This window comes from Tinamus guttatus, unplaced genomic scaffold, assembly GCF_059628265.1.
Source record: "Tinamus guttatus ecotype Peru unplaced genomic scaffold, ASM5962826v1 Tinamus_guttatus_pri_ptg000202l, whole genome shotgun sequence".
NCBI classification, from domain to species: domain Eukaryota; kingdom Metazoa; phylum Chordata; class Aves; order Tinamiformes; family Tinamidae; genus Tinamus; species Tinamus guttatus.
The window spans coordinates 3,375,396-3,400,788 of record NW_028288736.1 but is presented as its reverse complement, the minus strand read 5'-3'; the positions used below and the strand labels follow the sequence as shown (position 1 = coordinate 3,400,788).

At 36.0% G+C, this 25,393-nt stretch overlaps 1 protein-coding gene across 1 annotated transcript in view; it reads right to left on the bottom strand.

Moving 5' to 3' along the window:
• The window catches only part of TBCK (TBC1 domain containing kinase), an 82,396-nt gene that overhangs the window by 38,330 nt on the left and 18,673 nt on the right, over positions 1 to 25,393 (bottom strand). Inside the window, exons 3-19 of the mRNA XM_010222597.2 lie at positions 20,296 to 20,410; positions 19,013 to 19,086; positions 18,591 to 18,732; positions 17,250 to 17,310; positions 15,820 to 15,881; positions 15,004 to 15,065; positions 14,377 to 14,525; positions 13,202 to 13,340; positions 11,843 to 11,942; positions 10,390 to 10,439; positions 9,904 to 10,033; positions 9,015 to 9,113; positions 7,619 to 7,681; positions 6,661 to 6,787; positions 5,995 to 6,045; positions 4,923 to 5,006; positions 1,544 to 1,629 (exon numbers count right to left, since the gene is read on the bottom strand). Of these exons, the coding sequence (XP_010220899.2) occupies positions 1,544 to 1,629; positions 4,923 to 5,006; positions 5,995 to 6,045; positions 6,661 to 6,787; positions 7,619 to 7,681; positions 9,015 to 9,113; positions 9,904 to 10,033; positions 10,390 to 10,439; positions 11,843 to 11,942; positions 13,202 to 13,340; positions 14,377 to 14,525; positions 15,004 to 15,065; positions 15,820 to 15,881; positions 17,250 to 17,310; positions 18,591 to 18,732; positions 19,013 to 19,086; positions 20,296 to 20,410 (1,594 nt within the window). The remainder of the gene's footprint in view (positions 1 to 1,543; positions 1,630 to 4,922; positions 5,007 to 5,994; positions 6,046 to 6,660; positions 6,788 to 7,618; positions 7,682 to 9,014; positions 9,114 to 9,903; positions 10,034 to 10,389; positions 10,440 to 11,842; positions 11,943 to 13,201; positions 13,341 to 14,376; positions 14,526 to 15,003; positions 15,066 to 15,819; positions 15,882 to 17,249; positions 17,311 to 18,590; positions 18,733 to 19,012; positions 19,087 to 20,295; positions 20,411 to 25,393) is intronic.

The window sequence follows — 25,393 nt, the reverse complement described above, 5'->3', positions numbered from 1 at the left end:
AATGGGAACTAGCCTTCCAGATAAAATACACAGAGGAATTGCTTTAGACATCCATAGGATACAAAAATAACCAATGGATGCATTTAGCGAGTAATGCTGCAAACTTGATTCTCCTTCAGGAACTTAAATGTTGCTGTTACCTGTGCACCTGTGTTACCTGTACCTTTATCTAGAATTATTTAGACATCCTACAGATGATTAAGTTTTCCCTTCTCGCCACCTTCACCTCATCTTCACCTTTTCCAAAACACTCCCTACTTCAGACATGGTCAGTGACAACTGTCGCCTACTAAAAACACCTTGATTTATAATAAAATTCATTAGTTCTTCTGCTTATTTTAAGGCCACAGTACCTTTTAAATTGGAATCATTCACACACAAGGTTATTACAGTAAAAACACCTTTACAAGAGAGCATATTTGCTTTTCCATTAAAGAGTGATAAGGAATATCAGACAGGTCCAAAGATAAGCAAATTCACCCAGGATTTGTGTATCACAAGTAATTTTCATAGGCTTGGCCTTGCTGCTTCATTTTAAAGCATTTTTTGAATAAGAAAAATGCACATTTGATAAAAAAGCTTCATATTAACAGGAAATACATGCAAATTTCTTATATGCAAAATATGTATTTCTACATCAACATCTCCTCAGTTGTTTCCTTCTTCCTTTTTAATCACTCACTCATCATGTTAAATGCATCATGACGCAGACCATATCATGATGTTAACCATGTTCCTTCTGTAGCCTTATTTATATGCACTTTTTAGTAACATTATCCATAAACCCAGATAATGCTAATGCAGGTGGACAGGCATTTTTATTGAGCATTATCTGAGCTTTCTGAACTATACAAGGCTCTTTAAACAAGAGAGAAGTTTCACTACTTACAGGGAGAGCTAAGGTGAGACTCTATAATATAAAGGCCTTATTTTGTTTTTTCCTATATACCCCTCTGTAGTAGCATTTTTATCTGCATGCTCTCCGTTTACAGTTCTCATCTTATAAACTTATTATGGGTTATACACTCTCATTGTTTCTGAAAGACTCCAAAATATTGCCAAGTATTTTGCAATAACCAACAATCTAGAGATAAACCTCTAGTTGCACGTATTTTTTGTACTATTTGTAAATTAATACATCTTTGTGTTAATCAACTTAACACTTAATTAGTTTACAGAAAAAGTTGCTATTGGTCACTCATCCCACATTAATTTTTGTATATTAATCCAAATGGCAAAAAAATCATACATTTACAGATTAATCTTAAAAGATAAAAATCTGACTGGTAGTACCATTTATTGCATTTCCCATGTCAATGGAATGAGAAGGACTCAGGCATAGGAAACAATCATCAGAACTTCACATTTAATCAGCATACCCAGCAAGGTCTTAATATGAAACTATTTTTTGCTTATTATAAAGTGCAGCTGAAACAGTTTTGAAAGGCAACTCATTCTAGTTGCCAACTTTTTTTTTTTTTTTTTTTTTTTTTTAAAAAAAAACTTCCTCTTAACTGTATTTAAACTGACTCTTAGCACTTACATCTGGGATAAAGCCAATTTCATTAAGATGGTTACTCAGCTCCGGATCATGGAATGCAATCATCTGAGAAAACACTGTCAGGTATTCTGAAATGACAAACGAACAGAAGTTCATTCTCAAAAATAAAAGTCACCTTATCTTGCTAAATCACAGTAGAGCTGTATAAAAGGAGGAGCGCTAATTTGGGAAGAACAAAAAATTAAACAGAAGAGAAGAAAGTAAGTGAATAACACCTCTATGTTCCTTACGATCATTATATTAAAAATGGCTTGGTTCGTGTTCAGATGGTAGTACGTTTGACATGGAAAGTTAAACATAGGTCAGTGTATATGAGCCCCATTATATCAATTGAAGGAACTTAGAACATTATTTCAGAAATTCTAAGCAACAAACTATTTTGACAAAAAAACAGAACTTATCCTTCCCTACTTGCATTCTGTGTAATTTCTTTCCTAAAACATCTAATCTTGCAACAGAGATGTTGATGCAAGTTTTAAGGCTACTACTTCCATGACCTCTTTTAAGTTGTCATTCTTTTGAGCAGGGAAGGAGAGATCTTTATCACAAAAAATCTGATTTTTTAAACATTCAGAATTACACATCATGCTGAAAGGTACAATTTAACAAAGTGGCCAGAATATTACTTGCTTTTAACTGGAAGATGACAGGAGAACACAGTTTGAGAGACTTCCTACCCTCTCTCCTCAGATTTTGTCCGCATTGCTGTATGCTTTGTAAGGATAGAGATGAAGAAGCAATAACACTGCAATTTCCTAATTGGCAGCAATTCCCTTTCTCAACACTTCCAAGATGACAGCCACAGTTCTATTACAAATTGTTTCAGAAGAAAAATAATGTCTTTTGGAATTTTACATCTCATTATTATTACTGTTATGCTTTAAGTTCAAAAGGCAAAGCCTCAGCACACTAAACCCCTGTAATATCACTGCTTCAGGCATCAGACACCCCACAAGTACAAGCCTTCTCTCTAGGGTTGCATCTCTTATGCCACAGATGCTCTAGCAGCACCCAGCTGAGCAGTTAAGCTGATAAATAGGCCCATGCTGAATTTTATATCAACAAGGCAGGACCATTTCAAGAACTAGCTTACGCATCCTTACACCATGCTATCTAACTTCCAAGCCTAGGATATTCTTCACATGCATACAAGTTAGAGGGATAGCAGAACTTATACCTTAAGTTGAAACTGCAGTGCAGACCTTCAACTCAGTTATAGAAAAAAATCCTCCTGTCTCAGTTTAATCAGTGCATTATCAATAGGCCAATAAGGTGTATCTTGCATAATCATTTCTCTGTATTCCATAAAACAGTCCGTAAGCATAGAAAAAGTAGTAATCCTACACATACAGTTTGCATGCACTAATGAAAAGAATTAGCTTCCCCAAAGCTCATTTGTTTTAAATGGAGATTTGTGCCTAGAGTGGCTCTGTACAGATACACTACAGTTTGCTAAATACCATCTTTATTTGACTAGCCAGGTTCATGAAATATAATTATTGTGTGGGATTATATGCTTAATCAAGGGTCTACTGAAGATACACATTCCTTCAAGAAAACACATCACTTGGGTCCAGTCATTTGCTGTTGGTTGGGATTTTATTATGTGAATGTTTCGCTGGCATAATCAGGCATTGCATATCCAAACATCTTGAACTACTTTTGCATCCTCTTTCCTATTATCTGACAAGCTTACAATAAACAACTGCCTTCACTGCTTAAAACAGGCTCAGAAATGAAGTATGTCAGTTCCTGCTGATTCCAAGATTCCTCCCAAACACTCTCCTACAGAAAATAAGCTAAAATTGCTGCAGGCAATCAGATGATACATTCTTAACACTTCCTTTCAATCCAATAAAGCAGAAGAATTATATGGAAGAGTTCTTTTTAACTGTATTTATACATTTGCATTTGATGTAAGGCACCAGATGGACTAAATCAGTATACTGGAAGACTCCTAAAATGTCCTGTCTTTCCGAGTCCTGATGATACCTGATGTTGCATAGCAGCTCAGAAGCCCCTGGACTACTCTTTCACAGAGCTGCACTGAGCTATACTCCTAACTTTCGTACAGACTCAGGAATAAGAGCAGGGAACTGAGCAAGTTTACTATTTAATGTAAGACTACACCCCATTGAGAAAAGTCTTTATCAATCTATTAATCCAAAGACTGAAGTAGTTTATTCCACAGGAACATCTAACAATTGTTCTTTTTGTCTTTAGATCTTCCTTGCCCTTTTTTTCCTCCAGAGGGTATTCTTACTCTACAGACAAAAGGATGACAACAAGTTCTCTCAAACTGCTTTATCACACTATTTTTTATATATTCAGATAATAATGTCTCTTATTATCATTTTTTCCTCAAGTAAAGTCTAACCACCGTATTCTCTCCACATACTTCAGTATACAACTGCTTTTATGTTTAATTGTTGTGTTGATCAGACCTTAATTTCCTCTGTTTTTAAGGATAAGTAACAGACACTGCTTTAAGCTAAGGAGTTTTATCAGTTTATGCTGCATATTTCTTTAAAAGAAATGCAAAGACAGCAAATCACACCAAAACCAGTTATTCAATAAACCCTATAATTGTTTGCAATAAAACCCATTCCGCATCACAGTTTAAAAAAATGTAAAAAACTCTTTGAAAGAAATACAACTTTAAAAAGTTTTAAAAGACAAATTATCTTGTCATCATGGAGAGTGCCAAGGTGGCTTTCCAGTTTAGACAATTTCTTGTTTTCCATGAAATTTACAATTGTTTTAAAAATAGAACAGACACTTGCCTCCCAGATACTGTTTTAATTCCTCTGAGTTACCTATACAGCTACTGAAGAACAAACTACAGTCCAGTCTTCCTAAAGATTCGCCAATCCCTGTTCTGTGTTGAACTAAATTACCTCTTATGAGTCACTCCAAGTTTGTAACTTTCTTGGCTTTCAGAAGTTGCATTTTCTAAGGAGTTTCAAGTTTGTACTATCCTCTTCTTTGCCCCTCTGTAAGAGAGCTCTCTGTAGCAGGATGATTTGATTTTGATCATACAAATGGAAAGCCTTTAGAAAGGCTATTTTCTCACTGGATATCTTTGCTTAATTAACAGACTCTCGGATATTTCACAGAAGAGGGTATTTCTTTTCCTGCACTTGAGTTTTCCCCCTGCCCAGAGCATCACTTGCTTAACTCTGTTCTTGTTTTTCTACAACTGTTCTGCTTATTTATGTTGCAGGAAGATATTTGAAAGCCACAGGTATTTCCACACTGTGATCCCAAATGTGCTCTAATTCTGTAACCACTTGAAAAAGTGCATTTATAAATGCAGAATTAACTCTCTCATAGAAAAAATACAAAAAATAGAGAGACTTACCTTGAATAACATGAGAATTATCCTTCAGAAAGAAGTTATATAAATACTTGGGGATGAAAGCAGACATACAAGCATATGCCAGAGCTGAAAGAATTAGAAAAAGGGATGTAGTTATAGTTGTAGAAACATATATATATATCTAGGAGCGTGTATAATTAAGCAGAGAACAAGCATAAATTTAAATCAATCTATACATTAGAATAATTATAAAAGCACAAATGCTTTCATAATTATGCTTTAGGGGTACATTTCTCAAAGGATTTTAAAAGCTCCTAAAGTCTCCTGCTATCACTGATTATCAAAGAAAGTTGGCTGGATATGATATGTTTCCAGTTTACTCCCACACTTATCAGCGACCAAGTAGTGATGATGAAAAGCCACAGAAATATTTGCATTAAAATATGAGGATCCCATTATGAATAAAGTTTTAGAAGAGGCCATTTTGGACAATTGCTTCATTGCATTTTTCTGCATTTTTGCCTACAGTTCTAACACTTGGCTTGTGCCCATATCAGACTCATCTGAAATCTTGTTTCAGCTCAGTACTGATGACAAAATTCAGAGGATTCAACTATTTCTCAAGAAATAATGTTCTAAGATGATAAAGGCCACATATTCAAACCTGCACTGATAAGCATTTAAGAGTTTAAAATCAAGATGACATTTTCTGAATTACATTCATCTGATACGTTAACAGATAGTATGGTTTTCACACACACAGGTATTCACATTCAAAAGGCTGACCCTACAGCTTCACTGAAACCAGTGAAGCTGCTTGGAGAAGCAGAGAATTAGAGAAGCATTTATTGCCTCTCTATAGGCAAGGCTATTTGTACTTCATATTGCATAACTCTCAGAGGTTTGTTGTTGAACCCCTGCTTGAAGAACAATACCATAATCACTTCTCAATAAAGGACCATTTCTTTTAACAGGTGACGATTAAGAAGAGGTGAAAATTTCCTTTGTAGCTAATGAAAAAATTCACCAATAAGCAAGGACGCATGCACCTCTATATGACTAGATATAAATGATGGATTGCTTCTCTTCACTCCTGACAGAAAAGGGTACTCACCTTCATTGTTAAAATTTAAGTACAGGAACGGTGCGCAGAGAGAGTCAAGACCTAAAAAGAGAAGCATTATGAAGACACCCCATGAAGATCTTGCTTTTTCTAAAAGCAAAATATCAATTCACTAATTTATCATACAAGCTTATACACTTGATATTGATATGGTACCTGCAACCTCACACTTAGTTCATTATGCCGAGAACAAGTGTGAAAAACATGAAAGCAAGAAAGGATTCCAAACTGTCAGTCTACACCACTAAATTGATTATTCTGTCATGACTTTCAATAAATGCTATTTATAGCCCCAGAAACTTACTCAGTAACTTTTGCAGTTTTGTCTGTGACCTGAATAGCGATAAGGTACAGATTTTTTTTTTTTTTGAAATAGAATTACTGGAATTTAATGAAGAATACAGCATAAGAAAACTAATTTAAAAAGTGAGGGGCAATTTTACATTATAAACTCAGTATAAATTCTTTGGATTAAAATTTTACTAACTCAGACACATTCTTCAAAAGAAACAAAGAGAAAAGCAACCAAAAAAGCTTAGGGGGAACATGTTTTTTCTTTTTTTTTTTTTCTTTCTTCTTTCTTTTTAAATCATTTAAGTCAGCCACTGGTACAGCCTTCCAATTAATTATCTGATCTTGCTAACTTGTCAAACTCACCTTGCCAGTACACCAAATCAGGATGGGAAACAACCCAAGCCTTCAGTACGCGTCTAAACTTTGCATGACCCTCTGGTGATGACAGCAATTCATCATACTGATGGCAACGAGGAATATCAACTTCAATCTGTACCACAGTCAAGTAAATATAAAGAGAAATCAGAATAGCTGGGGTTAAAGCTACAGCAGCCTTCCAATACTAGAGATGGAAAGCAGCAAAGAATATGGGTTGGACCACCATATCACCAACACGATGCATTTTCTTCATTACTTCAAAAAACTGGGAAGGCACAGGGATTAAAAGTACTTTTTCTTTTCAATTCAGATTGGAGAAAAAAAATTAAAAACTTTAGAAAACAAACAGATTACAGTTCAAGTTTTCCTGCTCCAAATTTTGATATCGTTTCAAGCATAAATATCACTTTGATCTAAGAAAAAAAATCAGAGTGCTCAGAACAACAGACTGAATGTGATAAAAATTTCTTTACCACCTGAAAGTAACAAGTGTTGCTTGTGATATCATTTTACTATTTGGCAATATTCCCTGGAGAACTTGCTCAAGAACCCACTTCTTTAAAGCACAACTCAGCTCACAGGATCTGAGTACTATGCACTATGTGGTAGCAAGTCCAACACGAAAAACAAACATCTGATCAAAACAGGACTTTCAGTGCCACATTAGTACTATTGTTCACAGCACTCTGCTCTTTGCTGTTGCAACAGAATCTATGGTTCTGAAGTAACAGAGGATGTCTTTTTCCATAGGGTATAATGTAGTTAAGAGTCAAACAATTCGTTCCCATCAGTTTTGTGACATTCCTGTTGCAGCAGGAATTACAAGCCTGGGGAAGCCCTTTCCAAAACAATCTGCCACACTCAGTGAACAAATGACTTTGCCACTGGTGGAGAAGATTTTGCATTACCTCAAGCGACAACATGAAAAAACCAAAAGTCTTACTTGTCTATCTGTAGGAATGGGTGTGTCTTTATCAATGGCATCATACCTTGCTTGTATGGCACCCTGCAAATGGAACAAAAATACCTGAATTTACAAGGCCATTATTAATATAGTTGCGAATTACGATGTACACACTGACATACAGAAATTGATTGGGTTTGCCAAGTACTTCAATCATCTTCTTTTCCCACCGACAGTCTATTATATTGCATTTCCTGAAGAACAAAACAATCTTACTGAAGAATTTTAACAATCATCTTTGTTGCCTTATAATTCAGCCACATAGACCTTTCCGTGACCTCATCCCTGTACCATCCTCAGTGATTTTCAATTCTGTTTATGCAGAAAGCTATGTACTTGATCCAGTTCTCAAATTAACATTAACTGAAGTCTTTGATCTCAAGCAGGCGTACACCTCAGACACTGGCAAGTGGCCTTCAACATCCTCTTTGTAAAGGCAGCGAATTGGGCTACCTATTAAGGAGTATTGATTTTACCAATCAATACCATCACTCTCAGTGATGATATTTGCTCTATGATTTATGTAAGTACAGGCTAACAAGTTTACCTCAGTGATACTCAACAGCGAAATACTATACTGATTTTACAAATGGTATGCTGAAACTTGCAAAGTGAATCATCTCCAAAGGCCCAGGCTACAACCCTGACCAGCAGGTTATCTTGTCCTTCATATTTTTTTCAGGCCATGGTATGTAGATCACATCCTGAGCTAAATATCCTAAATAAGTTGGGATGCATTATCTTCGAGAATCTCTCTGCTGTGAACAGGACAGACATAAGCTGTTGGTCAAGCGATGTCTCTGAGAGGCTCTTATTTCTGGGATATTCCTTTCTAAGTTGTTTTGTCCAAAAGGACAACGTTCAATTTATTCATTCAAATACTTTTCAACGTAGTCATCCTCCAGTCTCTGGAGGAGGTGCATTGGCCAATAGATGAAAAATACTTTCAGCATGTTTCATTCTGTTTTGCCCAGCTACTACTGACAGGGCAGAAGGTTTTAAAAAAAACCAAAACAAACAAACAAAAAAACACAAATGAACTTTTAAACTACCAATTATATTTAAGCAATCTAGCAAAATCCACAGATTCTATTCATAGGTTCTATGTTTCCATCCCATAATCAGAAATTAATAAAGACAATCAATCCTGTGCGTTCTCTGAAATCAAGTAGGGGTCAAAGCAAGAAGCAAGTCTGCCTAAACACTGTCTTTGTTCACACAATTTCACATTTCCTTTTGTTTGAAACAAACAAAATTCTACTAGTTCCACCATCAAATCTTTAAATCCACCCCAGCTCCCTTCTGCTGCCAATAGCATTTATATCCCACTCCTTTTCCAACTAAAACTTCTCTAAACACAATCCATTATCCTTACCTCAACACCCAAGAGTGCAGCCCAGGTTATGCCTCTCAGAAGAGGAGGAATGTCAACCCTGGCTTCTTTCCATATTTGGTTTTTCTTGTATGGATAGGCCTACAAGAGAAGAGACTAATTACATAAAACGCTACCATGTCACTGAGACAATCGAAAACCCAGTCCTAGGGATAAGAATCTTTCTCCCTGACAGAGGACAAATGCTGCCGACCTGAAGAGCAAACACAAGTTTTACATCAAACAAGTTTCATTCCTAAACTAGATGCACTGGATGGAGCACTACGGATTACTGTCAAAGTACCCTCATCTTCCTGTGAAGTCATTCACATACTTTAGTATACCAGAAAATTAGCAAGTCAACATTTCACTGGAAGCTCTTTCTTCCTTGCATGTTTCTTTTCATACGAGGCACCCAACATTGTTTTAAGTACTGCACCTAAGGTTAGAGAGCTGACACTTCATTAAGTCTGAATCCCTGTCTCTACATAATGGATTGCTATTGTTCTCAGGAAAAGAAAAAGGTCACACTTATGTATGACACGGCATTATCACAGTAATGACTGTTATTGTTTGTGAATACTTTACTGCTTGGAAATGCAAACATTACAGGCACATTTAGTATTTTCTTCAGTAAATAACATGTATTCGTAGCAACTTGGATTCTATTTATATGCATGTTTTAAAGACTATTTTTATATTCGTCACAACTAAAAAAAGACGTTCTTTGAATTCTTATTTTTGATCATCTTATAGTTATTGTAGCATTTTCCCCCTACTTTTCCACCATGGTCTGTTGCATTTTTGCTTCTTTTTTCAATTACTTGATCCTTTTAAAATCCTCTGATTAGTAGACCAAATCCAATTATTCTGCATCAGAAGGACTCCATACCTTCAACAGCCTGTCAAACAGGACAATTCTATTTAGCTGGTACTCTGTGTCCCTCTCCCGGATGATCAGAGGAAGACTGGCAGCTGCAGACAGCTCAATACTACTGTTTGAATGAGGTAAAGTTGACTGACTGAAAAAAAGTTAGGAAAGTCATAGTGAGCAGCAAGAAATACAATTCATTGTGACAAAATGAGTATCATGAGATATACTTGTTTTTGACTCAGAAATGTAAATGGATAATTTTGAATATTCGGCATCAAGAGTTGATTCAGTTCAAGATTTTCAGCAGACAGAAGGGAAGGCAAGGCTTCTCAGTTCAGTGTTACAACTCAGACTCTCATTGACTTTGAAGGCAGAACAAAGACATGTTTGGCTTGCTTTTGGAAAACACTTCTCTGCCTGTGCACTGTGCCACTCAAATACAACTAATAACTTTTAGGTCAGTATGTTATATACTTACAAAAACATATACATACAAACACTTACTCATCCTCGAGCAATGGATAAAATGCTTCTCCCCCAACATCTTTCAGCCTCTAAAATGCAGAGTAAAAACAATTCATTATGAGGACTGCTCATAATTCCCATGGAAATACTTAGTAGAATATAAAAATTATTACAACACAGCTCATTTGTCAAATTTGACCTGAGATTTGACCAAGCGTACCAGCAAAGGAACAGCCTTTAATGCTAAAAGCTTCGCTATTACAGACTTTTAAGAGTTAATGGAAATTCTTTGCTGTAAAGATAATCATCTTATCCTCAAAACTACATCCACACACACAGTATTGATAGAGCAGTGGTAGATAGTGGATAGATCATTTTACTTCACAGACCTACTATATAAGTAGCTGCAAAACAACTACATAACTTGGCTTTACTTTCCTCATCAGTTCAAGAATTATGCAAATTTGAGTTTCTTTTATTAGCATATAAAGTCACAGCAAATACAGACACTTTCTGGAAAGCCGACAGACAAGCAAGCCTGGACTCTTGCCTGAAGTTTTCAGACATCTTTGGTGCATTGTGATTAATGTTTAATACCATCCTCCCTGCAGTATTCTGTTTCGCAGTTCAGTGCTTCACTTAAAGGCACACAGTCCCTCCTGAGACTGACAACACAGCTCACAGCTCATTCAGCACTGATCCTCTTTTGATTACAAGCATCATACTCTGCTACATGGAAGGTGCTCGAAAGGCTGAATAAGCTTAAAAATTTATTTCAACTAGTATTACAAGGTTCAGGCTTCTGTCTTCCCCAAAATAAAACTTGGGTACACAATACAACAAAAGCATTTCAGTGATACATACAGTAAATCTTTTAACTGATTGGTCCTGAAGGTAAAAGTATAAATTATCATTTATATATACATATTTTTCCTACTGAAGAAGGCAAAACCACCCGCATGACCACATTTTGGCAAAATGCTTCGACATGAACTTTCAAACTAATTGTGTACTAGCTATGCATTCCAAAGGTTAGCATTAAAGACTGAAGCCTGATGTCCAATTTTAACAATTCAACTGAACTAGGCTTATTTTTTCTTTTGAATATTGGGAGTGACCTGCAGACAGCAATTAAAGAACTTAAGAAGTCACTCACTACACAATTAGCTTAACAATAGCACAGGATATCAATTACTACAGAACTACCGGGGCAACATAAGAACAAGCCAGATAGCTGAAATGAGGAAAAGAAGGGAGGAAAATGAGGAAGGATAAAGTGAAGAAAGCAAGGAAGAAAAGAAAAAAAAGTTTTTGCAGATCAAGGAGTTCAATAACACAAATGACAATCTGACTCAGATTCCAGACTGTCGTCTTTTGAAACCAATAATACTCATTCTGTAGGAAAAGCAGCATGAGTTCGTTGTTCTTATGTCCTTTAAAAGAAATTTCTGCAATGAAGGCATAAGCACCTGTGCATAGTATTTTTCCTTACATTTCGGAGCTGGCACAGGGACAAAGTCACAGTTGTGTCATCTAGGAGGGAACTTCTGTCTCGTCCTTGCCCAAAGCTCTCACCATCTTCTAATAAAAAGCTTCAAAGGGTGGAAAACTCAGGTCATTTTATAATGTAGGACAAAACAAAACAAAAAAATCTTACATCAGTCAGTTTGTTCTCTAAAACACAATAATAGTTCTCAGAAGTATACTTATTGAGCTTGTGTAGTTTGAAACCTGCTCTCAAGCACATGAAACCTATTGTCAAGGGAATGTATGATTATCTTAAAATATTCAAACAGGTTTTACTGGAAAAGTTAAGTTTTAGGTTTTCTAGAACTTCGGTTTGCATGCAAAGGACGAGTAAGAGATTAATAGCCCCCTTTATTCTTTGAGCTGACACAGAATGGGACTGCCAAATACTCTGAGAAGCAAAAATAAAATGTCACTATCAATTGAAAGCCTTTTCTCATATGCCAAAAAACAGGGAAAAAATCTAATCCAGCCATTCTCTGCTGCAGCCCACTTATGGGCTACAAATGTATCCAAGAAACAGCATTCAAAAACGGCCCATTTTGTGATATCACAGACCATATAAAACAGACCATATAAAATTGATTTCCAGGAAGGAAACTAACATTCTCAGTACCAAATAATTACATTCTTTGTCCTGCAGAAGATGAAATTACATTGAATTTTTGAATGAATGTCTCAGTTCAAAAGCAAACGCATTCACCAGTGGCTATGGAAATGGACAATCACTCCAAGTGTCACATAACTTTTGCCACACCCTAATATTAGTTATAACCTAGCTGTCTTTTCTTTTTGAACAAGTTTTACGCTGCTTGTACACATTGACATACCTTTCTAAATTTCAAACCATGCAAATGGATCTGTATGGGCACATCATTCTGTTTATTAAAATCACACTGCAGGATGAAGAAATTGATACATTCACAGATTTTAGCACGTATGCAGCAGGAGTCTAAACAAATAATGATGAAAAAGGTTGTACCAGAATTAAAAGCCATAAAAAGCTAAGCTGTTTTTTAAAACAGCAGCTGATCATCGAAGGAATGAGTTGACTGTTCAGCACTGCTGATCTGTGAAAGAATTCAGAGTGTAAGAATTTCACCTACATTTCAGAAAGCAATGTGAAGTGCAGTGTTCAAAAAAACACCTTGAACAGGGCATTAAGTCGGGGGGGAAGGGAAATGATTCACTGCTGCTCAAGAATACTGTTTTCAAAATTTTTCCACAGGAGGTCTTAAAACTAGAAGCCAAAGCAAATCATATTATTGGAAGCGCTGATCTTCTTGGACCTCCTATTGCTCTAAAAGTGCTTCTCTTCCCTTACTTGGGAAGTGTGCAGATAGGTGGCTTTGATCGAATGATTTCCTTGTTGACAAGCTCTTTCTCCAAGTCTCCTCCAGCCAAACACCAGAGATGATAAACCTCTTCAACTGACCTTTCTGCTAGGTAATCAGTATCTTCATCTATTAAGAGAAACCAAATAAAGATGAATTACAGTTTATTATCTATCTCCTATTTTTTCCATCACTCTGAACATATTTTGTTGGAAACAGATTACTATGTTTTAAAGTTCCTAGACCATAGTGTAATGAGAGCAGAGTGACCTTCCCTTTGCAGTACCCTTTAGAATGATTTAAGGAATGAGACAATCGGCACAGGTCTACAGGAAAAACATGCAAACAAAGCCACAGACAAACAAACAAAAAAACCCCAAGCATTTCTGCAGTTTCCCTGGATGCCAGAAAACAGAGGCAATCAGAAAAAAAAAAAAAAACACATTAAGAGGGGGACTTCAGCTTCTTGTGCATGTATCTTAAAAAAACAAAAAACAAAACAAAAAGTACTTTTTCTACCTCAACAATAGGTGTAAAAAATAAGAAACTGGTGATTTGTACTGTGGTTCTAATTTATTCTCCCTTCACACATCATACACAAGGTGCAAAATCTTAGCCGCTCCCTCAAGCTGTGGAATGTCATTTTCTAAGTAGAATTCCTTAAGTTCATCAGAAAAAGTTAACAATGACTTAAGAAGACTTTCAATGTGTTCTAGTTTTAAACTGAGCATTTCTAATTTTATTCTAGAACGCAACTTCTTTCACAAGGATTTTTTCCCAACATTTGTGGGAAAGGGGAAGAACTCATGATAAACCTCGGTAAAAGCCAGTTACCAATTCACAATACAACACAGTGAAATGAACTACCTTGTGCATGTAAATGTTCAGACTACCAAGTCAAAAGATGATACTGATATCCCCAAACTTGAATGCATATGAATATTAATAATGAGTTTTTATTCCCAAGGCCAAAGCACAAAATCTAGATGCTCTCCTTGGACACATCTCTCAAAACATGTTTGCCTATATCTATTCCAGTTAAACAACTTACTGCAGGAATATAATATCACTCCATTTAACATTTTTTCTCTAACAAAGCATTTGAAAAAAAAAACCAAAACATTCTTTCCCCTCTAACAGCACCCATCTCACTACTCTCTCTTACCTTTACACAGTAGAGTGATGTCTTCAGGAAGTGTTAAATTAGCACACCTTGGAGAGGATGAGAACAGACCGGCAGGTTTTTGAAACGGAGGGTATGCCAAGGACACTTCACTGAACAAACTGTCATGCAGCAGCTCTTCTGGAGTCGGCCTTAATTTAATAAGTGAATAAAACACTAAATGCTAAGTGCTTCTACAAATCTAATATTGTCTGTAACAAATGCCCCCAAGTCCAGTAATTAACAATTTATTTTCAATCATCATATTAAATTTCACAAAATTTTAATGGGAATAATCTATCAATTTTGTTCAATTCCTAATATAACAGATGGTCTATTTACAACCCCAGTTCAGATCATATTTTCAATTAATACGTCTAAACTTCTTTTAAATTCCCCTTTAATTCCTCTATGCAAAGATGAAAAAAAGAAAATATAAATTTCAAGGACAGGAAGACATTGTGGAGGACTGACATAACCAGCCTTCGTGAAAGGATACAAACTACCAAAAACAAGAAATTATTTTAGGAAACACAAATCAATCAGCATTCTGAAAAACATTCAGCAGCAGGTCTTTAACTTATATAACACTCCAGCAGAGTTTACTATGCATTTGAACTGAATACTTGCCTCTTAGATGGCTGGAAGGTAAGGCATTTCTTCAGTAGAGCTATCACATTTTCAGAAAGATCCTGAGGCATAAAGAAAAATCTTGAGCAGGATTGTTTATTGCTGTCCTAATTCAGGAAGCCATTATAGCAGAAACTTAACTTGTAACACAGTCTAATCCACCGAAAACAACGAAATTTCATACCTACACCTACAAAGTTAGTTATGTAAGACTAAAATGCTACACTGCTCTGATAGAGCAGTAAATCCCATTTTGCTTTTTGGGAAGAAAAAAAAAAAAAAGAGAATGCATAACATATACAGATTTCTTCCCTCTCCACCTCTCCCCCCGATTTGAATTCTCTCCATCTAGTTTGGACCAATGCAACACCTGGGGCTCCCTTTTAATAAGGGTCAGAATCCTTTTATACAGTTTGTCAAAATACACAGTCACCAAAATTCAGTAATTTTTCTGGGGGATAGGAGGAGGAAGCAGTGGGACAAAAGGCACTTAAACTATATAATCATACACAGAACAAGTCAAGCACAACAGGTAGAAGACAGTTTTTCTAAGAGAAAAATACTTAACCCCTCAATACTTCAAGAAATAGGTAACAAGCTATCCAGTAATAACTGAATCGAAAATAACCCAAGAGAGAATGAGCACTGCCAATGCTGAATATTTTGAAAAAAAATTAAGAGAGATACATATAGGTTACAATTTCAAATATATTGAAGTGACTAAAAAAGTAAAAATAAAGCTAAACTTTATGCAACACAACAGCAATAAAATACTTCAGGTAAGATAGCATGCAAGAATAAACTAGTTCCACAAACCTTAATAACACCAAGGCAACCGTGTTCTTCAGCTAATACAGTTACAATATCATCTACACAGCCTTCGAAAAAAATAAAACAAAAAACACAAACAGAAGGGTCAAATGTAAGGATGATGAAAAAAGCGATACCAATTAAACAGGAAGCCAGATTAAACTCCAGATTAAATTGCACCTCAATACTAAGCATTTAACTTGGGTTTTGTATGTACTGATGTGACCCTGTCACATCACTTCAAAGTGAATTCTCAAAATCATAAAGGCAAATACCATCCCTTATTCACTTAAGAACATGAAGCATAAGTTAAGCAGTACATTTAAATGAGCACGGGACTTCATTTGCAGGCTCAGTAGATCTAGACCGTCAGTCTCTGCCAAATATATTTAGCCGTTTCACTAAACAAGCAAACAAAAAAAACCAACAACAAAGAAAAACAGAGAAATAACTTAAAAATAGGTATTTTTTACTTTGTCACTACTTGAAGTGCCATAATACTAGCAGTATTTCACAGTGTGCTTTCAATGCCTCCTTAAGAAAAAAATCCCAAATCAGAAACATTTCTTTCAGAAGATGTCAGTCAGCAGTAAATGACGCTCAGCTTGAAGGAAGGATAGGGTAATGCTTCAGGAAGCTTTCTTTGGTTAACGGATAACATATCAGAAGACTGAGAATCTCAGTGCCAAAATACTAGCTGCTGAGTTTGTACAGATAGTAACTAAATTCTCAAGTAACTAAAGAAGAATTACCATTTGCTCTTGAAAATTTAACAGCTTAGTGACCAAGCTTTAAACTATGAGCTTATGCCCTTCCCGTCCCCGCAACTAAAATGTAAGCCACACAACAAAGCAAATAAACAGCAAAAACAGCAAAGAAAACACACACACACACACACCAAAAAAAAAACCCCCAAACAACCACACCTGCACAAGTTAATCCCATTTCCAGACATACATAAAGAAGTACAAAAACAGTTTTACAATCTGTAGCTGAAGTTAGAAAAGACCTCATGTAGCAACATGTCTCTAGGCCCCTTTTTGTTTTCCATCTTTTTCATTCTTACTTGGACTAAGCACTGCTAATATAAGCACTGCTAATGCAGCCAGTTTTCTTGAACTGCACACAATTCCTAACTCATTTTCAAGACCTTCTGCAATACAGAGCAAATAATTATCAATATTACAACCTTTCATGAACACGTATTTTCCATAACTTTGCTCCACCACATTTTCCTCTGAAAAAAGATTTTATTCCTGTATACATTTCTGCACCTTCCATAATCAAATGGCCATACTTCAAATGTCCATTTAATTCTGGAAATCAAAGCACAGAAAGTAAAGTGACTAAAGTCTGAGCATCAAAATAGGCTAATCTGTAAAGCTCTGATTACAGAATTGCTTAGAAACTTAAAAAAAAAAGTTTCTGCCACTTACCTAACATAACTATAAATTTTAATCTTTCAGCTATCTCCAAACTTTGGAATAATTTTCTTCCCTGAGGGAATAAAAAAGTTAAATCATCAGTTGAAGGCTATCCCATTAAAAAAATAAATCATACAACCCCATCCATACATAAAGATAGTAAAATAATCTCAATCTTAAAGTTCATGTATGGAAGGAAAATTTTCTTTTAGAAGACAAAACAATATTTATCCCACCTGTAACAGGAAGACTTTCATGCCATCGCATATATACACACACATGTATATATAGTCTTTATAAAAGTGCTTAAAAGGAAGAAATGCAAACAGAGAAAATGATAGATGTAAAACAAAGCCCCAAGGTCCCCTAGCAAACCTGAGCATTTTTTCTTGATTTTGTAAAAGGCTTTCAAAAAGTATATTTATTCCAATGTGAACATGAAGGTGAACAAAGATCACTACTAAACACATTAACAGAGTTTAATAGTTTAAGAGTGGACTGCAAAAGCATTTGGAAAAACTTGATCAAAATATTTTAGCAGTATGTCATTTTTTTTTTTTTTTAGATATACCAGTCTAAAGTAGTAAAAAGAAATAATCCGCACGAATACCATGCAGACTTAGAGTAGAGCAGAAAACACAAAACAGTATTTCCAGTGTCTTGATCTATCACTATATAAAAGAGGTTCTTGACAGTCCTAAGGACAATGTAATTAGATAATGAGATTACGTATCAATATTAAAGTATTTGTCACATCATGCCTCCATATAGAATGTTGCTGTCCGAGTGAAAGAAGTGCAGTTTAAACATACATAAAGTTTACGTTGTCCTAATTTACTTGAATTTCTGGAAGTAAATAAGGAATTTCCAAAGGAACTTGTAATGCCTTCCAGGAGCACTTTCAATTTTAGCAACAAAGGTTCCCCCTTTCTCTCTCCTCCATGAGCTGCTCTCATACTACAGAAATCTTATTAATTAGTTTCTCATCCTTTTCAAGAGAAGATGATAGCAATGCTTATTTCATGCTCAAAGGCACAATAGTCAGAAAATTATCCAGAAAGCTCCTCTTAGCTTACAATGCATTTCTACTTAAGAGTGTGATCATGCAGTCATATCACTGGGGTTTAACAGGCAGCTGCCCTTCATGGTAACATACATACTCATACCAACCCAATATGTGTCCAGTAACTTGAATTACTGCCGGTATCAGTCAGATAGGAACACTAACAATTCTGATATTTACACTCAGTTGATGGGAAAAGTGTCATTAACTCCACATCAAAAGCAATCAATTGAATGTAACCATATAACCCCAGGAATCCCAGTTGAGAGAAGAACTATTCTTTTACATACCATGCAAAGCTCAAATAATATCATACCAAGAGACCACAGATCTGATTTAGGGCCAGAAGGCAAAGGCCTCTCACACTGAGTATGATCACTTGGCTTGCCTATTCCCTGTGCAATTACTTCAGGTGCCAGATATGATGGGTACCTAGGAAGAGGTAGCAGCAGTAAGTAGTGACCAGTGTATCCAAAATCCTCACTTTCAGTTTCATTAATAAAAATAAGCTTGCATCCTGAGAAACCAGAATTCATAGCAAACATGATTTTTCTATTTTGGTTTAGTCAAAACACATAGTCAGAAAATACAATTTAGCATATAACAATACAGCACATACAACACACCCTTAAAGATGACTTCTCAAAATATAACCATCTTTCCTGAAATAAGACATGCCTGAAATACTTGTACTGTACAGCTACATCCTTACCCTATAGGAAAATCAACATCAACACCTTGAGCTGTCATATGGTAAAGTCCAAATTTAGCCAGCTTGACATGATCCTGAAAGAAAATTAAAATGATCAAAACCTGCAGACCCTGGCTTTAGTAGAATTTGTATTTAAGTTTTTTTTTTTTTTTAATGCAAATCACATATCTGGGAAGTATATCCACAGAAGATCAGCCTCTTAAATTTGTCTTTCATCTGTTTCACCAGAACTCCATTAGAACTTAATAATCTACTCATTTGCAATGTTTTTACTTTCTAAGACCACAACATAACCACTTCGGAGAACACAAGCAAGTTAGAGCTTTAAAATCACTGTATATTGCACTAAATGTAAAAGGCTTAAATAATCTATTAATAATTTTTTCCTGCTTGAATCTTAAAGTTTGCTGAGCATCATCACTGTTTCCTTACCTCTGCAATTTACTCAGTCTTGCTCTTCCAGTCTTTCCTATCAACTCATTATTACCCTCCTCCCTTAATTCTATTGCCATGTATTTCAAATCCACAAGTAGGGCTAGAAATACAGCTGAGGGACTTCTTTTTCCCCAGATTTTTGGATTACAGATAGTGCAAATGATGGAGAAGTGAAGGTTACACTGAAGGACAATCAATCAATTTGAAGGACAAGGCAAAAGTTTTTAAGCTTATGGTCATAATGTTCCCTGGTGCTATTCTACTGCTTTTAGGGCTACCTTAAAAATCTTAAGTATTTGGGCTTGTCAGAGCATTATGATTTTTTTGTTGTTGCTGTTTTCAAGTCATTTACTTAAGAACAGAGTAGAAATAATATTCCAAAGGAAGGATCCAGCTATCATATTCAACTGTGGCAAGAAGAGCAGGGAGAGAGGGGATGTCTGGAAGAGCTATGTTGGATTAATTTCCCTCATATCTGCTAACACAATAGCCTGTGATAAGGAAATTGACAGACATTATTAGGAAGTTACTTGCATAAAAATACAAAATGCAATAAATATCAATATTGACCAGGAAATATATTATATCTTATGAAAATGTTAAGAAGAGTGGTTTGGGACAGACTAGGATAGGAACAAAGGAAAACAAAGGCTGAATTATATTTGACATTTAGAGAACATGAGGAAAGTTTTGGTAAAAACAGGAGAAAAAAAAAAAAAAAAGCTTCTTCAGCTATCAAGAAGGATTATACTCCTTAACAGAAGGACTATACTACTCCATCTCCAATACAACACAGAATGCTATCAGTTGGCAGCAAGAGAAGATAAGATCCATTCCTGTTGCTGTACCTTTCGATCCAAAAGAATATTACATGGGGAGAGTGCTCGGTGGACCATTCCATGTTTGTTCATATACTGCAAGCCCTGCAAAACTTCATAGGCTATGCACAAAATCCGTGAAGGACTGCAAGCAAAGGAAAAGAATATTACATTGAATGTTTCCATTTGTAATTTGTAAAAGTTTAGACTTCCACAGTGAACAAAAGCAGAAATGAGACACTTAGGATTCGAGAACAGTTTAGAAAATAACTACTAAATATAGTAGGATACAATTAGTATTTACACAATTCAGTATCCCAGATACAGGCCTTTTCACTATGAGTTGCTCCTTTAAAACAGCAGAAAATCATTAGCTCAGCAACAAATGATAACATATTCTCTGTGCTACAGACTGACATGTTCTTCAACTAATGAAAAACTTGATTTTTGTGTGCTTGACTTCAGAAGAAAGTTTCACACTTTTTTTGTGCAAGTCAGACACTAGAGAGCTTATCTAGAAGACATGTTAGAGGCACTGTTGGATCACATCTACAGTATAGTATCATCTCTACACCTAAAACAAATATCAAAAGGCAGAAAAGTTCTTATTTTCCACACCCTTTCTTTTAAAACCTTGTGAGCCTCAAGTGTCTTAATAGCCAACCCATTTTGACATAAGCACAGACTCTGAAGTACCATCCATCATTAAAACTGACAGTCCCAACAAGGTCTTGAGCAGTGTGATCTGTGTGACCAAAACACATTTCAAGAAGAGGAATCTGTACAGAGATCACCAGTGCAAAGCTTCCAAAGAGCACTTCAAGTCAAAGCTTAAAGTCTAGGTCCAATATTATTCAGCAAGAGCCCTTTTATTATTTTTTAATCTTCTTTAGGCTTTCGTTTTTCTACCTTTGAGCAGATATCAAAACTGGCAAGTTTATTTCTGAGGCAATTGGTTCACAATAAGTCCAGAAATCAAAGCATATCTGGGCCAAACTCAGCATCCCCATTTTTTTCTTTTATAGTTAAAACATAACATACAACAGCACTTTGGCCAAGGCTCACCTCTTTCTCTAATTCATTAAATTAATTTGCAACAGCCAACTTAAGTGGGGGACATAACAGGCTGGTGAGAGAGACAAGCCATCTTGCTGAATAAGCCCACAAACTGATTTCTTTATTAAGCTTCAATTGGTCACTACTCAAACACATAAAAATCTAAATTTTGCCATCAAGATTCACTGCTATTTTTAAATGAATGCCACAGAATCATATACAAGAGCAACACAGAAATATTGCAAAGACACGTATCCATAATGGACTAACAGAACCATTAAGTTATCTTACACGCAGCTATTCCATGGTCTCTCACCTTTTCCCCCTGATAGAAAAGCTCTGTATCACTTTACATACTGCTGTAACACACATCACAGCATTTGGAAATGATTCTCAAGGTCTTAGCAGTTTGACCAAAACCATATGGCTAAGAACCACAAAAACAAAACAAAATGCCACAATCATTTCACTTCTCCTCTGGGCCTTCTCCCTATTTTCTTTTCCTGCCCCATGTTTGTAAGCATATGTGTGTGTATACATACAAATGCATTCTATATAAAGTATGTGTATATATACATGCACACAAATTTTCTATGTATATAAAATACAGCAACGTGTGTGCATACACATACACACTTTTATACGTAAATATACATAGCACATATGTTTATATACTATATAAATATAGTCTATATAAATAAAATACATTACAGCATCAGAAGTCTTTAGCTATGTAGCATTACATACCTAAATGTGGGTACAGATACGGTTTGGGTAGAAACTTATGTCATGGGCCTTCAATTTTCCTGTATAGTTTTTTTTTTTTTTTTTTTTTTTTCAGAACATGAATTTCATAAATGTTACAAATTGAACCTTCTCTCACTTCTAGCAGAGCTAGGAGAAACAAAACCTGAGAAATAACATCGCTGATGGAAAGTTCATGTCTCCAAGAGGAGTAACGAGCATGTCTTGAGACACTTTAGCCTAAAAAGTGTTTTTTTTTGTCAAGAAGATACATATTAAGTGAAATTTACAGCAGTTTTGAGACAGCTGTGCCCGAGAAGCACAGTATGCCGCTGTTGACACTAGGTGGCCTCAGCCGCCCATTTATTCTTCTATTTTCTCACATTTGATAAAAATAGCACTCAGGCAAATGCCTGAAAAGACTTAATTGGGATTCTTTATCATTTAAGATAAAACCTTCATGAAATTCCAGTAACCAGCAACACAAACTTTGTGTGTATTTAGGTATTTCTTAATCTCTTAATGTCATTCTACTAGACAGAAGCGTTCAAACAAATATCTTGCCCTGAAAGTAAACCTTGTACATCTCCCCAAAGTAATAAGAATTCTGTAAAATACTATCAAGCTCTCTATCCTGCTGTTGCACATAACCTAGCTTTTATTTCATTTATTGTGCAGGGGTGGGAGAGGGGAAGGGCGTTTCTTTGCAGTTTTTAGCCACAAGGGATTTGCATTTACTTGCCAAGGACCTGATGATCACACCGGTATTGCTGTTGGTGAGTGTAAGACATCCTGCTGCTTTAAACTCTCTCAGGTCAAGCATTAACAGCAGTTCTTTGACTCACCCAAGACCGTTATGAAACGGCCCCTAGCTTGAGCTTGTCTCAGTTCTCTCCCAATTTCTACAGACATTGGCAGTACTGCAAGTGTTGCACTGGTTCTACAAGGGCACAATGTGTCCTCTCCAAATTGCCTCCAGGCTGCAGCTAAGTTGGCCCTTCAAACAAACTACTAAAACAAAAAGGGCACCAAACATCTTCAGGTCCTAGCTCTCCTAAGTTGGCCTGTTTTAGGTTCTTCCCCTCTCTAAGCAGGAAAAGCTGACAGAAGTAACAGCAATTTCTCTGCATTTTATTTCTTCCCCTCTAATCCTCAGTCTGGATACCACCAGATCTACTGAGCTGTAATCTAACTATACATAGCTTCTAGAAAGGAAGTATAACTTCAAATCAAAGGACTGAACATAGATTTAAAAATCAAACTGGCTGATTCATAGTCATTGTCTGATTTTTCTTGCTTGATTTGAAGAACATCCATGAACATCCATGAAAGTTAATGTGTTCTTTTTTGATTTTAGAATGAACAAACACTGAATTAACCCCATACAGGATTTTAGAACAGTAGCTCCAGCATATAGACCTTCAGCACAGGAAGCACAAAGGAAAGAATTATTTCCTCAAAAAATCATTTTCTAAGTAGGAAAAGAATGTCTACAAGCTGATATAAGCAAGTTCAGTGTCAACAGTGCAAAATCATCATGGTTAAGAGACACATGCATGGCATTTGGGTAGGCAGGGGGTGGAGAGGAGGAGGAAGGGAACTTAAAAAACCCACAAAAATGAAGATTGTTTTATTACCTTCAAAATTCATCAGACTAAAAGCTATACCAGACAAATGACTAATTTCCACAGTCTAATAGCACACAGGTGGCTGCTTCGTGCATTCACAGAAACCATTAACTTTCCTGTCTAGCAGTCAGCCTGATCCCCAGCCTCATGGATTCCTACTAGTACAGTCTAGAAGCCCTTTTCTGGAAATATAAAATAGCCAGGACAGCCAGGATAACCTGTCAGAAAACAGATTTTTTTTTTTTAAACATAGTTTCAACTTTTTGTCATGCTGTAAGCCTGTTGATGAGATAGCCTGATTGCTTAAGGTGCTGTTGTCACTTTTTGGATTCAGACAAAGATATTTCTTGGTGCATTCACTTCAATTTTTCACACAGCTGAGAAGACCTTCTGGGCCAGGATGAAAGGGAAAATTTGTACTAGTAAGAAATGACATACTGAGCATTTTACCTTTCTCCAAAAGGATCAAATATTAACACAGAGGGGGGATAGATAGAGGGGGGATTTACCTGGAACTAAATAAAGTTTAAACTAGATAAACAAACCTCAAACTAAACAAAAACCTCACTTGACGATAATTAGCAGAATGAGCAGCTGAGACTGAGCAAACTTGCTCCTATCAATAGGACAGCACTGTGGGAAAAAACTTCTAGGGAGAACTGCTCACGCCATAGGAAAATATAAGTACAAGAACAAACAAGAAAGGATAGAAACGCAGACTGGCAATTAGAAAGTTTACAACAGATTACTGTGACTCTGAATTCTTGAAAAAAACATTATTTATGATTCAGCTTGAATGGTTATTTATTAATTCAATAAATAACTATTTTTAATTATTAGCAGCAGTAGTAACACCGCTGCTTGTAAGATTGGATGTTCCAGGAACAAACATTTTTCTGCTATTGATTATTTTCATTTTAGATGAAGTTACTGGCCTTCCAAGCCCTAAAAATAGGCTTTCTAGGTCAGACCAAAGATTCTTCCAAACTCAGTAATTTTTGTTATTTTCTTCTGAAGGGAAAAATAAAAGTTTGCTGCCTCCTCAGCATCTCATCTGATAACGTCAGAACAAGAACAGTCTGCAAGGAGCAGCAGCTCTCATTATGGGATATCCATTATTCCAAGTTTTTCATTTCTATATGTACAGGACACGATTCACTAATTACCATATAAATTCACAACCTGCAGCTGCTTTTTTGGTAACATTGCCTTGCCATCTGCTTTATCACAAGGCTCTCCTCATCATGCCTTGTTATCCTAGCCTCTAGACAGCCAAGTATAAACTTCACTTTTTAAGCAAAGAAAACAATTGTTTAAGGCCACTGTGGGAAAAAAAAATTTGAAAAATGCATTTGACAGTCAGCAACAACAGTCCATATATGTGTGTGTGTGTGTGCGTGTGTCACAGATTACAGCAGGGTGTGTGAGGAGGGCTGCCTTAATATTGTATCCATATCAGGAAAATTTTCAGGTAGCAGAACTTTTCTGTACTTGAGATGTAAGGCAAATTAATGCGACCTGCATGTGAAATCACTATATTTGTCTTTAACAGAAATGCATTCAGGGCATTAACTGGAAATTCATCTTGTCTATTCCCTTTCAGTGCTGTAACAGAGTAGTCTAACATGTAAGACAAGCCACACATCACCAAACTCCTCCCTGACTGCTTCCTGTTCCCAGCCCTTCCTTCTCCTAGACAA